This window comes from Danio aesculapii, chromosome 2, assembly GCF_903798145.1.
Source record: "Danio aesculapii chromosome 2, fDanAes4.1, whole genome shotgun sequence".
In the NCBI taxonomy this organism is placed as follows: Eukaryota; Metazoa; Chordata; class Actinopteri; order Cypriniformes; family Danionidae; genus Danio; species Danio aesculapii.
This window is the reverse complement of record NC_079436.1, coordinates 1447526-1462930: the sequence shown is the minus strand read 5'-3', so window position 1 is coordinate 1462930 and position 15405 is coordinate 1447526. Positions and strand designations below refer to the sequence as shown.

Below are 15405 nucleotides of genomic sequence, written 5' to 3'. Positions count from 1 at the left end.
CTGATTTACACACTGAAGACTGCATTTGGTGTTATTTTACATTTAATTATTCAATTTCTGTACCTCAATACTGTTAAACTCCACCAAAAACCATAAAGTGCTGTTTATGTGATTTATTTATATTTCAGTTATAAGGTTTTCACCTTTATTTGTACAGGACAGTAGAGATTTTTACAGACAGGAAAGTGTGGGAAGATCTTGGGTCCCTGTGAGCACCTTGGTCCTATGTCTCAACGCTCTAACCACTAGGCTATGGATGCCGATGTGTTTATATATATTTTTTATCATTTTTCAATTGTTTTCATCCATACTTTAGTTTATTTTTATATATTTTTGGGTAATTTTGTATATTTTATGTAGGTGCACTTACCTACAAAACTTTCAGTCAAACCAAAATGATGAATTCTTGTCAAATAGAGTTACTAAAGTTATCTTGTTATTATATTCATATTTGCAAAATAAATCAAAAAAAAAAAAAAAAAAATTGTCCAGTATTGTGCAGCACTAATGTAAATGTTTTTATTCAGGAAATATTTTAAGAGACGTTTACAAAGGTGCCTCCTGCAGGAATTTTACAATATAATTTTACAATATAATTTTACAATAAGGAGTTATTTGACTTTTTATCAGTGTTGTTGTTATATGTATGGTTTTATATATGCATGCATGATTTATTACCAATGTTGCCATGTATAAAGCCAATGCTCCATATGTGGCATTAAAACATATATATATATATATATATATATATATATATATATATATATATATATATATATATATATATATATATATATGTATATATATATGACATATTTTACATGAAGCCTGTAGCCTGTTTGAGACAAACACAGATTCAAAATGGCATAATAAAAGCTGCAGAGTGGAAGTCACTGCTTGAGATAGAAAATGTGTTTGTGTTTGTCTACAGCCGCCCACTCAGAACATGCCTATGAATCAGAGCGGAGCCACTCCTCAGCTGCCCCACGGTCACAGTATGCCCTCAGAGGGTCCCTCTGCCCCGCACATGCAGAGCCAGATGAATGGCCAGATGCCAGGTAAAATCCTCTGCAATGCACTCAGAAATAACGTTTACAGCTGCACGAATGACGCAATAATAATAGTGGATGGCTGCTTCTCACTCAGGGCTGTTTATGCTAATGAGTGAGAGATGGTCACTAGTGTGCGAGGCTGACAAAGTGTTTCTGCAGACTGTTTTTATCAAGTCTGATTATAAAAAATACAATAAATTCATGTTTACTATTAGAGGCTGGATTTATTCACACATCGCTGACACACCACTGTGTTTAAACTCATTATACGAGTGATTGTTATGCAATAGGTGCCCTTTAAGCTATGATATGAATATATAATGATTTGTGTTGTTAATCTGTTTCTTATTCAGGTCCAAATCACATGTCGATGCAGGGTCCGGGGCCCAACCAGTCATCCAGCATACCCAGCGGCTCCATGAACATACCGCCCAGCAGCCACGGCTCCATGGGGGCTTATAATCACGCCGTGCCCTCCTCACAGGGCATACAGTCACAGGGGCAGATGAACATCAACCAGGGGCAGCCCATGGGCAATTACGGCCCTCGACCCAACATGAACATGCAGCCCAATCAGGGTACTGATGCTTTGTTTTTTTTTTGTTTGGTTTTTTTTTGGCTTGGTGACTTGTTTTAACAGGGTTCCCTCGGGTCCTTTAAGTCTGAGGGAAAAATGTTTGTGAATCTGAAAGAATTCCTAGATCCTTAAAATCCCAGGTCCTTAACTCTTTGCCTGATTTGACAGCCACTGCCAGCATTTTTAATGATTTTCACCTAAATTTGACAGTCCTCAGAATATTTTTTGGCTAGGAATATACACTCACTGGCCACTTTATTAGGTACACCTAACTAGTACCGTGTTGGACCCCCTTTTGTCTTCAGAACAGCCTTAATACTTCATGGCATAGATTCAACAAGATGCTGGAAATATTCCTCAGAGATTTTGCTCCATATTGACATGATAGCATCACACAGTTGCTGCAGATTTGTCGGCTGCACATCCATAATGTGAATTTCCCGTTCCACCACAACCCAAAGGTGCTCTATTGGATTAAGATCTGCTGACTGTGGAGGCCATTTGAGTACAGTGAACTTATTGTCATGTTCAATAAACCAGTGTGAGATGATTCACGCTTTATGACATGGTGCGTTATCCTGCTGGAAGTAGCCATCAGAAGATGGAAACACTGTGGTCATAAAGGGATGGACATGGTCAGCAACAACACTCAGGTAGGCTGTGGCATTGACACGATGCTCAATTGGTACTAATGGACCCCAAAGTGTGCCAAGAAAATATCCCCCACACCATTACCCCACCACCACCAGCCTGAACCATTGATACAAGGCAGGATGGATCCAACATGAAAGCATCATGTTGTTGAGGGCAAATTCTGAGCCGAGCATCCGAATGTGTCAGCAGAAATGAAGACTCATCAGACCAGGCAACATTTCTCCAGTCTTTTATTGTCCAGTTTTGGTAAGCCTGTGTGAATTGTAGCCTCAGTTTTCTGTTCTTATCTGCGAGGAGCGGCACCCGGTGTGGTCTTCTGCTGCTGTAGCCCATCCGCCTCAAGGTTGGACATGTTGGACATCAGAGATGCTCTTCTGCAGACCTTAGTATCTGCATCAACAAGGCATTTGCGCCCACAGAACTGCCGCTCACTGGATATTTCCTCTTTGTCGGACCATTCTCTGTAAACCCTAGAGATGGTTGTGCATTAAAAACCCCAGTAGATCAGCAGTTTCTGAAATACTCAGAGCAGCCCGTCTGGCACCAACAACCATGACATGTTTAAAGTCACTTAAATCCCCTTTCTTCCCCATTCTGATGCTCACTTTGAACTGCAGCAGATCGTCTTGACCATGTCTACATGCCTAAATGCATTGAGCTGCTGCCATGTGATTGGCTGATTAGAAATATGCGTTAACGAGCAGTTGGACAGGTGTACCTAATAAAGTGGCCGGTGAATGTATAAATACACCCATGCATATAATTGAGAAATTTTATTAATATTTTGAAATAAAATGTATTCACATGGTTTGTGTATGTGTGTATTACATGTACATAATAAATATATATAGTGCACACCACACACACATTTTATGTCAAAACAAACTTCTATTTAGGATGCCCTTAATCTTTTCCCAGTACTGTAAAAAACACATTGTGAGTGTTTGCTCTTGTGTTTTTCTCCAGGGCCTATGATGCACCAGCAGGCTCCTTCCCAGCAGTACAACATGCCCCCCTCTGGTGGCAGCGGGCAGCATTACCAGGGGCAGCAGAACCCCATGGGCATGATGGGGCAAGGCAATCACGTGATGGGGCAGAGGCCAATGCCCCCATACAGGCCACCACATCAAGGTACACTGAACTCTGTTGTGCGAATGAAACATCATGTAAAGTCTTCATCATGTGAAATCCTCATCTGTGTGTGGTTTTAGGACCTCCTCAGCAATATCCTGGTCAGGATGAATATTACACGGAGCAATACAGCCATGGAGGACAGGGGGCACCAGAGGGTAGGATTTCTCCTCATGCAACCTGCTTTTTAACGCTTGCCCTGTTTCAGATCTGTAGAGAGTGTAGTGAATGTTTTTACTTATTGAAGCCTGTCTTTAAGTTAGAAGAATATTTTTTATGAATAGTTGTTTATAAATTAACTGTAAGATGTATTGGGTATCTTTAAAACAAATGACATTCATATCAATATTAGATCAGGGGGGATATGGCCAAAAAATTATACACAGTAATATACAGAATGTACAAAAGCAATGCAGAGAAGATCGTCTAATGCATGGATGTACATTATCCAAATTGGCCAGCCATAATTCCACCTCAAAATATAAACAAGACTTCACAGACATAATTGATGTGTGTGTGCAAGATTTACAGCTGCAGAATAAAGAACCAGAGTTGCAGGCTAACAGATAAAAACAGCTATTCCTCTACAGCAGTGATGGAGAATTGTTTGAGAAACAAAACTGATTCTGCATCAATCTGAGATTTTCAAAATGCATGGCTATTCTCTTGAGTTGATTCTGAGATGCTTTACTAACAACTATACTCTGCTTGCATTCAATTTCTTACCGATACCGCTCAACAAAAATAATCATTCATAAAGTTAGGAAAGGTTTAGGGAAATTACAAGTTTTCTTAGTGAGCTGTGTTTACATTAGTCACATTACATACAAGCCAACTTATAGAACTCAGCAGAACACACAAACACTTTTGCTCATGAGCATATACAGTGGTGTGAAAAAGTATTTGCCCCCTTACTGATATCTTTTTTTTTTTTTTGCATGTTTGTCGCATTTTAATGTTTCAGATCACCAAACAAATTTAAATATTGATCAAAGATAACACAAGTAAACACATCATGCAGTTTTTATAATCATATATATATATATATATATATATATATATATATATATATATATATATATATATATATATATATATATATATATATATATATATATATATATTTCTAAAATTGCATAGCAGCAGGCCTGATTACTGCCACACCAGTTTTCAATCAAGAAATCATTTAAATATGACCTGCATGACAAAGTAGACCAAAAGATACTCAAAATCTAGACGTTATGGTGTGATCTAAATAAATGAGAAAGAAAATAATTGAGATCTACTAGTCTGGAAAAGCCATTTTTAAAGATTCAGGACTGCAGCAAATCACAGTGAGAGCCATTATCTACACATGGCAAAAACATGTAACTGTGGAAAACCTTCCCACGAGTAATCGTCCCACCAAAATTTCCTCAAGCGCGCAGCGACAACTCATACTAGGGGTCACAAAAGATCCCACAACAACATCCAAAGAACTGCAGGCCTCACTGGCCTCAGTTAAGGTGAGTGTTCATGACTCCTCCATAAGTAAGAGACTGGTTTGCATGGCAGGGTTCCAAGATGGAAACCACCGTTGAGAAAAAAAGAGCAAAGGCTCAGCTCAGTTTTGCCAGAAAACATTTTGATGATCTCCAAGACTTTTGTGAAAATTCTCAGTGGACTTTTTTAGTAAGTGTGTCCCATTATGTGTAGCGTAAAAGTAACACCACATTTCAGAAAAATAATTTTAATGCCAACAGTAGAATGTGGTGGTGGTACTGTGATGGTCTGGGGCTGTTTTGCTGCTTTAGGACCTGAATGACTTGCTGTGATAAATTGAACCATGAATTCTGCTGTGTACCAAAATGTCCTGAAGAAGAGTGTCCGGCCATCTCTGACCTCAAGCAGAAGCCTACTTGGGTTCTGCAGCAGGACAATGATCCAAAGCACACTGGAGTCCACTTCTGAATGGCTAAAGAAAAACAAAATGAAGACTTTGGAATGGCCTAGTCAAAGTCCTGACCTGAATCTAATTGAGGTTCTGTAGCATGACCTTAAAAAAGTGGTGCATGCTTAAACCCTCCAATGTGGCTGAATTGGAACAATTCTGCAAAAATTAGTGTGCAAAAATTCCTCCACAGCGCTGTAAAATACTCAGTGTGAGTTATTGAAAACATTTGATTGCAGTTCTTGCTGCTAAGGGTGGCCAACCAGTTATATAGATTTATATTTACCCTTAATAATAAAAACCTTCATTTCAAAATTGCAAGATGTTTGCTTGCATTATATTTGACTAATACTTACGTTTTCTGATGATCTGAAACATTATAGTGTGACAAACAATAAAAAAAAAAGATGTCAGTGAGGGGGCAAACACTTTTTCACACCAAGTGTGCAGATTAAAATAGTTTAGAGTGCCGTCTGCTGTTTAAATCTAGCCTGCTGTTTAAAACTAGCCTTTCGTGCCATTTGCTTTTTAAAACTAGTCTAGTGCGCCATATGCTGTTATAAACTAGCCTAGCCTAAAGCATCGCCTGCTCTTAAAAAATAGCCTAGTGTCGTCTGCTGTCAAAAACTAGCCTTGAGCATAGTTTAGAACTAGCTTTGAGTGCCATCTGCCAATAAATACCAGCCTAGAGTTCCGTCTGCTGTCAAAAACTAGCCTTGAGTTCCATCTGCTGTTAAAAACTAGCCTTGAGCACTGTCTGCTTTTTAAAATTAGCCTTGAGCGCCATCTGCTGTTTAAAATTAGCCTTGACCGTCATCTGCTGTTTAAATCTAGCCTTGAGCACTGTCTGCTTTTTAAAACTAGCTTTGAGCGACATCTGCTGTTTAAAAATAGCCTTGAGCGCTATCTGCTGTGTAAAACTAGCCTAAAGCACAATCTGCTGTTTTTAAACTAGTATAGATATTGAGCGCCATCTGCTGTCACAAACTAGCTTAGATCACCATTTACTGTTTAAAAACCAGCCTAGAGTGTTAAAAACTAGCCTAGCCTTCAGCATTGTCTACTGTTTAAAAACAGCCTAGAGCGCCATCTGCTGTTATAAACTAGCCTAGAGTGCCATCCGCTGTTTTAAAAACTAGCCTAGAGCGCCATCTGCTGTTTAAAAACTAGCCTAGAGCGCCGTCCGCTGTTTAAAAACTAGCCTAGAGCCCCGTCTGCTGTTTAAAAACTAGCCTAGGTCACCATCTGCTGTTTAAAAACTAGCATAGAGTGACATCTGCTGTCTAAAAACTAGCCTAGAGTGCCATCTGTTGTTTAAAACTAGCCCAGAGCGCCGTCTGTGGTTTAAAACTAGCTTAAAGTACCATTTACTGTTTAAAAACTAGCCTAGGTCGCCATCCGCTGTTTAAAAACTAGCCTAGAGCGCCATCCGCTGTTTAAAAACTAGCCTAGAGCGCCATCCGCTGTTTAAAAACTAGCCTAGAGCGCCATCCGCTGTTTAAAAACTAGCCTAGAGCGCCATCCGCTGTTTAAAAACTAGCCTAGAGCGCCATCCGCTGTTTAAAAACTAGCCTAGAGCGCCATCCGCTGTTTAAAAACTAGCCTAGAGCGCCATCCGCTGTTTGAAAACTAGCCTAGAGCGCCGTCCGCTGTTTGAAAACTAGCCTAGAGCGCCGTCCGCTGTTTGAAAACTAGCCTAGAGCGCCGTCCGCTGTTTGAAAACTAGCCTAGAGCGCCGTCCGCTGTTTGAAAACTAGCCTAGAGCGCCGTCCGCTGTTTGAAAACTAGCCTAGAGCGCCGTCCGCTGTTTGAAAACTAGCCTAGAGCGCCGTCCGCTGTTTGAAAACTAGCCTAGAGCGCCGTCCGCTGTTTGAAAACTAGCCTAGAGCGCCGTCCGCTGTTTGAAAACTAGCCTAGAGCGCCGTCCGCTGTTTGAAAACTAGCCTAGAGCGCCGTCCGCTGTTTGAAAACTAGCCTAGAGCGCCGTCCGCTGTTTGAAAACTAGCCTAGAGCGCCGTCCGCTGTTTGAAAACTAGCCTAGAGCGCCGTCCGCTGTTTGAAAACTAGCCTAGCGCGCCGTCCGCTGTTTGAAAACTAGCCTAGAGCGCCGTCCGCTGTTTGAAAACTAGCCTAGAGCGCCGTCCGCTGTTTGAAAAACTAGCCTAGAGCGCCGTCCGCTGTTTGAAAACTAGCCTAGAGCGCCGTCCGCTGTTTGAAAACTAGCCTAGAGCGCCGTCCGCTGTTTGAAAACTAGCCTAGAGCGCCGTCCGCTGTTTGAAAACTAGCCTAGAGCGCCGTCCGCTGTTTGAAAACTAGCCTAGAGCGCCGTCCGCTGTTTGAAAACTAGCCTAGAGCGCCGTCCGCTGTTTGAAAACTAGCCTAGAGCGCCGTCCGCTGTTTGAAAACTAGCCTAGAGCGCCGTCCGCTGTTTGAAAACTAGCCTAGAGCGCCGTCCGCTGTTTGAAAACTAGCCTAGAGCGCCGTCCGCTGTTTGAAAACTAGCCTAGAGCGCCATCCGCTGTTTGAAAACTAGCCTAGAGCGCCATCCGCTGTTTGAAAACTAGCCTAGAGCGCCATCCGCTGTTTGAAAACTAGCCTAGAGCGCCCTCCGCTGTTTGAAAACTAGCCTAGAGCGCCCTCCGCTGTTTGAAAACTAGCCTAGTGCGCCGTCCGCTGTTTGAAAACTAGCCTAGTGCGCCGTCCGCTGTTTGAAAACTAGCCTAGGTCGCCGTCCGCTGTTTGAAAACTAGCCTAGAGCGCCGTCCGCTGTTTGAAAACTAGCCTAGAGCGCCGTCCGCTGTTTGAAAACTAGCCTAGAGCGCCGTCCGCTGTTTGAAAACTAGCCTAGAGCGCCGTCCGCTGTTTGAAAACTAGCCTAGAGCGCCGTCCGCTGTTTGAAAACTAGCCTAGAGCGCCGTCCGCTGTTTGAAAACTAGCCTAGAGCGCCGTCCGCTGTTTGAAAACTAGCCTAGAGCGCCGTCCGCTGTTTGAAAACTAGCCTAGAGCGCCGTCCGCTGTTTGAAAACTAGCCTAGAGCGCCGTCCGCTGTTTAAAAACTAGCCTAGAGCGCCGTCCGCTGTTTAAAAACTAGCCTAGAGCGCCGTCCGCTGTTTAAAAACTAGCCTAGAGCGCCGTCCGCTGTTTAAAACTAGCTTAAAGTACCATTTACTGTTTAAAACTAGCCTAGGTCGCCATCCGCTGTTTGAAAACTAGCCTAGAGCGCCGTCCGCTGTTTGAAAACTAGCCTAGAGCGCCGTCCGCTGTTTGAAAACTAGCCTAGAGCGCCGTCCGCTGTTTAAAAACTAGCCTAGAGCGCCGTCCGCTGTTTAAAAACTAGCCTAGAGTGCTGTTAAAAACTAGTCTAGCGATTTGCTGTTTAAAAATTAAGCTCTGAATTGATTCAGGAGGGAAAAGTGGTGCATTTTGAAAATCTCAGAATCGATTTCTCAAACAAATTTGCCACAGCTCCATATTCCTCTATTTTCACCAGCAGTAGCAGCTTCGCTCGGCCCCGTAACTAGTGTAGTTTGCTGAAGTGTGTGGTGGTCTTCCTGTAGGAAACACACAGTATGGTCAGCAGCAGGAGGCGTATCAGCAGGGCCCGCCGCAGCAGCAGGGTTATCCACCGCAGCAGCAGTACAGCGGGCAGCAGGGATACCCGGGACAGCAGCAGGGCTACGGTACGAACACACCAACGGATCCAGCACTGTGTCCATTCTCGCAGATGCTTCATACAAACATGCTCCTGTTAGTCAAAGTGTAGTTTAGATGAAGAGATGACATGATCAGATTAAAGTAGATCAGGGATGGGCAACAGCGGTCACTGTCCTGTAGAGTAAAAGGGATCATTCACTCAAAAACTAAAATTCTGTCATCATTTACTCACCCTTTACTTGTTTCAAACCTTTGCATTTCTTTCTTTGATCACAAAAGAACATACTTAGAAAAATAAATAAAAACCTGTAACCATCGACTTCCATAGTATTTGTTATTCTTACTATGGAAGTCAGTGGGTTTCAGCTTTCTTCAAATTACCTTCTTTTGTGTTCAGCAACACAAAGTCTGGAACCACTTGAGGGGTGAGTAAACTGAGTAAATGTTCAATTTTGGGTGAACTATCACTTTAATTCCAACCCTAATCAAACACAGCTGCCTTTAGCTTTTAAGTCACTAGCTGTGTTTCAAATGACTCACTTGCTAATTCCTATACATTGTATGACAGCCAAATGGACGCATAAATGCACATCATTTTTTGGCTTTATGAATATCTGGAGTGGCCTAGTCAATGTCCTGACCTGAATCTAATTAAGATCCTGTCAAGTGGCTTAGGTGTTCCCTTATTTGCTGATCCCTGTACAGTGCATGACAGTTAAATAGACATTATTAAAAAAATCTTTTTTGGCTTTACGAATGGTTGGAGTGGCCTAGTCAAAGCCCTGACCTGAATTTAATTAAGATCCTGTCAAGTGACTTAGGTGTTCCCTTATTTGCTGATCCCCACACAGTGTATGACATTTAAATAGACATTATAAAAAATCATTTTTGGCTTTACAAATTGTTGGAGTGGCCTAGTCAAAGCCCTGACCTGAATCTAATTAAGATCCTGTCAAGTGACTCACTTGTTCCCTTATTTGCTAATCTTTATACAGCCTATGACAGTTAAATGGACAATATCAAAAATTAATTTTTGGCTTTATGAATTGTTGAAGTGGCCTAGTCAAAGTCCTGACCTGAATCTAATTGAGATGCTGACAAATGACTCGCTTGTTCCCTTATTTGCTAATCACTATACAGTGTATGACAGTTAAATAGACAATATCGGGAAGGAGGGAGCGAAAATCAGCGAGCGAATTTAGACTTAGAGCAGTGTGTTGCAGACTATTTCATCATGCCTTCCAATACAAATTCATTTTTGGCTTTATGAATTGTTGGAGTGGCCTAGTCAAAGTCCTTACCTGAATCTAATTAAGATCCTGTCAAGTGACTCACTTGTTCCCTTATTTGCTAATCCCTATACAGTGTATGACAGTTAAATAGACATTATAAAAAAAATTTTTTTGGCTTTATGAATTGTTGAAGTGGCCTAGTCAAAGTCCTGACCTGAATCTAATTAAGATCCTGTCAAGTATACAGCCTATGACAGTTAAATGGACAATATCGGGAAAGAAGTGAAAATCAGTGAACGAATATAGACGTAGAGCCATGTGTTGCAGACTATTTCATCATGCCATCCAATAAAAATTCATTTTTGTCTTTATGAATTGTCATTTATTTTATTATTTGATAACAAAGAGAATAAAAACAGCATGCTCGTTATTTATGCTTTAATATTATTTTAACATATAAATTACTTTTTTTTTTTCATAAAAATGTAGTAATTACATGTACCATAAATGTAAATTAATTAAACTAAAGAAATAACCTACAGCAAGTACCAACACGAGCTTAAAAACACGCATTATAAATTGTTCCACCTTCTGTTTTTTTAACGTGTTTTTTTTATTTCTTCTTTTTCTTTTTCGTCCCAAGATACCCGTCTCTAATAGATCAGCTTTGCAATTATAAACACTATGAAGGGAATTTTATTTGCTTAAAAGCTCTTCATATTTGTAATTAATTTCACTAGATAGTAAGCACATCTGCACTTAAAGTGACAGTTCACCCCCAAAAAAAAAAAAATTTGGTCATTATTTACTCTCACTTGTTCAGAATTTGTTGGATTTTCTTTCTTCTGTTGAACACAAAAGAAGATATTTTGAAGAATGCTGAAAAACTGTAACCATTGACTTCCATAGTATTTGTTTGTCCTACTATGGAAGTCAATGGTTACCAGTTTTCTGCTTTCTCCGTAACATTTTCTTTTGTGTTCAGTAGTTGGAACCACTTGAGGGTGAGTAAAGTGTTTGTAAATTTAAATGTTTGCGTGAACTATCCCTTTTAAGTTGTTCTTATGTACTTGTATGTTAAGAGGCATAGGCGAATATGGTGAAACGTGCAATCAAACACTTTGTTTTCATACAGGTCCGTCACAAGGCGCTCCAAGTCAGTACCCAAACTACCCGCAGAGTCAAGGGCAGCAGTATACAGCCTACAGAGCCCCGCAGCCCGGACCACCACAGGGACAACCACAGCGTCCATACGCTTTTGACCAGGTGAGACGACAGTACACAAACAGCAGCACTCCTGAAGAAATCTGGCTTCATAAAAACGTCAGTTCAGGGTTTCCATGAAGCTTGAATTTCAGACATGTGAATTCAAGGCCTGGAAAGTACCTAGAAGGCCTGGAAACAAACATAGCTCCTTGAAAGTGCTTGAATTTAAGGTCACACTTTATTTTGATGGTCCGTTTGTTGAATTTAGGTTACATTGCATCTACATGCCAGCTAATTCTCATTAGATTATGAGTAGACCGTTAGGTTGGGGTTAGGGTTAGTGTAAATTGACATGTACTTGCAAAGTTTCTTATAGTCAGTTAAAGGAGCATATCAACAGATATCAAGCAGACCGTCTACTAATACTCAAATGGACCATCAAAATAAAGTGTTACCGAATTTAATGTTGATGGTTTCATTTAAGCAATTGTATCAACACAATCAAAACATCATCATTACTCTGATATTTTAATGTAAATATTAAGTATAAGTGTAATGTTGCAGTACAGGAAGGACTTTCATGGCACTATGTATGCTAGGGGTGTGAATTAAGGTGCTCGGTTTAAAAAGTCCTTGAATTTGGTGGGAATAGTTGGGAACCCTGTAAATTAAGAAGTAATCTGCTGCTGCACAGGGGAAAATAAGCATTGAACACACTGTCATGAGTTCTGTGTAATAACACTGGAATGGCAAAAGGAGAAAGAGCTGATCTACTGAAATGTGTTTAATACTTTATATAAAAGGCTTTTCTAATGCCTTTCATTTGGAGAATGAAGTCACATGCATTGCCCAGGTGTAGTTTCTCACAGACCTCAACAGAGTGTCAAAATCTTGATAGTTCTGTGGTTCTCGTCTATCAAATCTGAGCTTAATTTTGTATTTTCAATTGGATTCGGATCAGGTGATTGGCTGGGCCATTCTACAGCTTGATTTTCTTTCTCTGAAAGCATCTGAGAGTCTCCTCGGCTGTGTTTTGGATGATTGTCTTGCTGAAATGTCCACCCTGGTTTCATCTTCATCCTCCTGCTAATGTAGATGTTGGACTGAAGCAGCTGATATTCATTTACACTGAGGGAGGGCAGAGGGTTGCTGAAGAACTGCTGAGAGATTTCCGCTGCTGTCTGGGCTTTCACCTCCCTTTCTTCACCTGTTCCAAACATTTTCCCTGCGTCATTTCATTTTAATAAGCATAACTTAATTTGTAAACTAATTAGATTTAAGTGTTTTTTTTGCATGTATGGATTTTCTTTGGTTGTTACCAGCATCCGGGGGAAAATTCAAGTCAACGGCACCTTTAGAAATATGTTTTCTGAGGAAAACGTCGACACGTTCAATGCCTATTTTCCCCGCTGTATAATCAAAACCTTATGAAAATTTAAAATGGTCTAATTATTTAAAATTATAAAACTTAATCAATTTATTGACACCTTATTAAAAATAAAAATAAAAACTATTTTTGATGTTTCTAGTTTTTTTAATGGTTGAATAAAAATCTATTTTGTTAATGCATTAAAGGGATAGTTCACCAAAAAATGCAATATACTCACGCTAAAGGGGTTACAAAAGAATATATTTTGAAGAATGCGGGAAACCTGTAACCATTGACTTCCATATGGAGGTCAACGGTTACAGGTTTTCAACATTTTTCAAAATATCTTCTTTTGTGTTCAACAGAAGAAAGAAACTTACATTCCAAAAAAAATGACAATTGTTCAAACCACTTATTTAAAATGAGCTGAGATGACAGTTCTTGAGGTTTTTTGGGGGGCAACTTAATTATTTTATGTTCTATCCATTCAATTAGTGAAAACTAATAAGATAGCTGAAATCTAAATCGATTGTGTGGAACCCGTCATTTTTTGCAGTGCATAAAGGTCTTAAAAATGTAGAATTTTTGGTGAACTATCCCTTTAAGTAACATTAATATAGCATTTACGTAATTAAAAAATGCACAATTCTTCCTTTATTTCTTTCAGTAATTATTGCTGAGTGCTCTCTCGGGCTTAAAACCGCTGTATTTTACTCCACAGGGTCAGTATGGAAACTACCAGCAGTAAACGATGAGGATTTTGACGTTCCCAGTGTGTTTCCCAGTCGGAGCTGTGTGTGATCTGAGGAAGAGCATCTAGCGCTCTCTCAGAGTCTCTAAACATCACCATCATGAAGAGCTGAATCTGTCCCGCTAACGTAGACTGAACTCTTCATTCGGCCACAAGCATTTGACCACAACCAACAACCATTGGCTCGATTCTCAGCACAGGTCATGTAAATGTGAAACACCCACACAATCTCGCTTAAAAAACAAACAAAAAAAAAAAAAAAAGGAGAAGTTGTGACACACTTAAAACAATTTCATTTGTTTGAGAAGCAATTTCATAGCAGCGATGCCTTAAGTGAAACAGCTGCCTTATCTACAGCAACAAAAAAATCAGTGAAAATACACGAACACACACACAGCGATGTTTATAAGCTATGAAACGTGTTTTGTTTTTCTAATGAAATTCATTGTGTTGTTGTTGTTGTTGTTTTTGTGTTTTTCAACTCTCCTGCTAATGTCAGAGAAGCAATAACGCTGAGGTGCGAATGAAGGCTAGCGGAGGGGTGCAAAATGTTTCTTTTTTTCTCAATTTCAGGTGCAGAACTATGCTATGATGTATAAATGTATTTTATGCTTTATCAAATAGAGCTCAGATTGAGTCCACGTGTTGAACAGTAGCTCAAAGTGTCGTCCCGTGTGCTTATTGACCGTGTACAAATTTATTTTCCCTTTGTTTTTTTAATTTTGAAGGTGGGACGTTCCATTTGAATTGACATGTATGTCTTGCTGAAATTTGATTAAACAGGTCTGGTACTGTAGTGGTTTGGATTTCAGTCTTGTTTGAATTGTGTTGCAGTCAAAAGAAGTAAAAAAAACAAAACAAAAACATTTTGATTGTTATTTTTGCGTGTTTGTCACTATTTCAGATCATCAAACTTCAATATTAGTCAAAGACAACACAAGTAAACACCCTAATGCAATTTTTGAAATTAAGATTTTTATTATTAAGGAGAATAAATCAGAACTGAGCTGGATTAACAGATTTTCAGATTAAAGTATTTATCTGATGCATTTTTACAGCAGTTTAATTCAGTTTCCATCTCTAACATAACAAAAGGGTTGTACATTTGAGCAGGGTTAAAGTTGCTGATGACCAATAAATGCGTCAACAGTCTTGTGAAAAGGGTCTTTTGACAACAAGAAACATACGCATCTCTGAAAGACAGAAAACACAGTTTTTGCTGTGTGAACGTAGCTGTATCCAAACTGCGCTGTCATCAAAGGTGCCCTTTTTTACAAGATTTAAAAAGTGTGTTTATGAAGTCTGAGCTCAAAATAGCACACAGATAATGTTTATACCTCTCTGAAACTGACCCTTTTAGGCTTTGATCCAAATTGTGGCGTTTTGGTGACTATCGCTTTAAATTCAAATGAGATTGTGCTCTTTTTCAGAAGAGGGCGGAGCTACTTATGACTGTGTGTCAGCATCATAGACTGTAAAATATATGGACGGAGCATCCGTGACGTCACCCATAGGTTTCTGAACACTGCAAAAGAAGCTACAAGTAGGTGCGGCCAACCGTCGCCATTTTGTTCGCGCGTCATCGCACCCACGGCGGGATACCAATTAAGGGCAAAGAGGCGGAGAGTGGGCGGAGCTACAGACGCCCGCTGGCACTTTGCTTAGACCTGGCAGACAGACTTTACTTTGGGAGAAACGCTTGATACTTTATTACCTGCGACTCGTTTGTGTTCTGACCACATGTGCTTGGCTGTACACTATATCAATAAAGTGTTTAGACTTTTAAAAACACTGTAGTAATACATTGAGCCACTAAACATTGTTCTTATGATGTTTTTCTACAGGAGGA

At 40.0% G+C, this 15405-nt stretch overlaps 1 protein-coding gene across 2 annotated transcripts in view; it reads left to right on the top strand.

The window, feature by feature from the left end:
- ss18 (SS18 subunit of BAF chromatin remodeling complex) overlaps positions 1 to 14352 on the top strand; it is a 19351-nt gene extending 4999 nt beyond the window's left edge. The window contains exons 4-10 of one of the 2 annotated variants that reach the window (XM_056470569.1): positions 932 to 1058; positions 1406 to 1630; positions 3250 to 3414; positions 3495 to 3572; positions 8902 to 9024; positions 11366 to 11496; positions 13527 to 14352. In XM_056470569.1, coding sequence (XP_056326544.1) covers positions 932 to 1058; positions 1406 to 1630; positions 3250 to 3414; positions 3495 to 3572; positions 8902 to 9024; positions 11366 to 11496; positions 13527 to 13553 — 876 coding nt within the window. In that variant the 3' untranslated portion in view covers positions 13554 to 14352. The remainder of the gene's footprint in view (positions 1 to 931; positions 1059 to 1405; positions 1631 to 3249; positions 3415 to 3494; positions 3573 to 8901; positions 9025 to 11365; positions 11497 to 13526) is intronic. The other variant, XM_056470576.1, reaches the window with a different exon arrangement.
- Positions 14353 to 15405: the final 1053 nt, after the last annotated feature.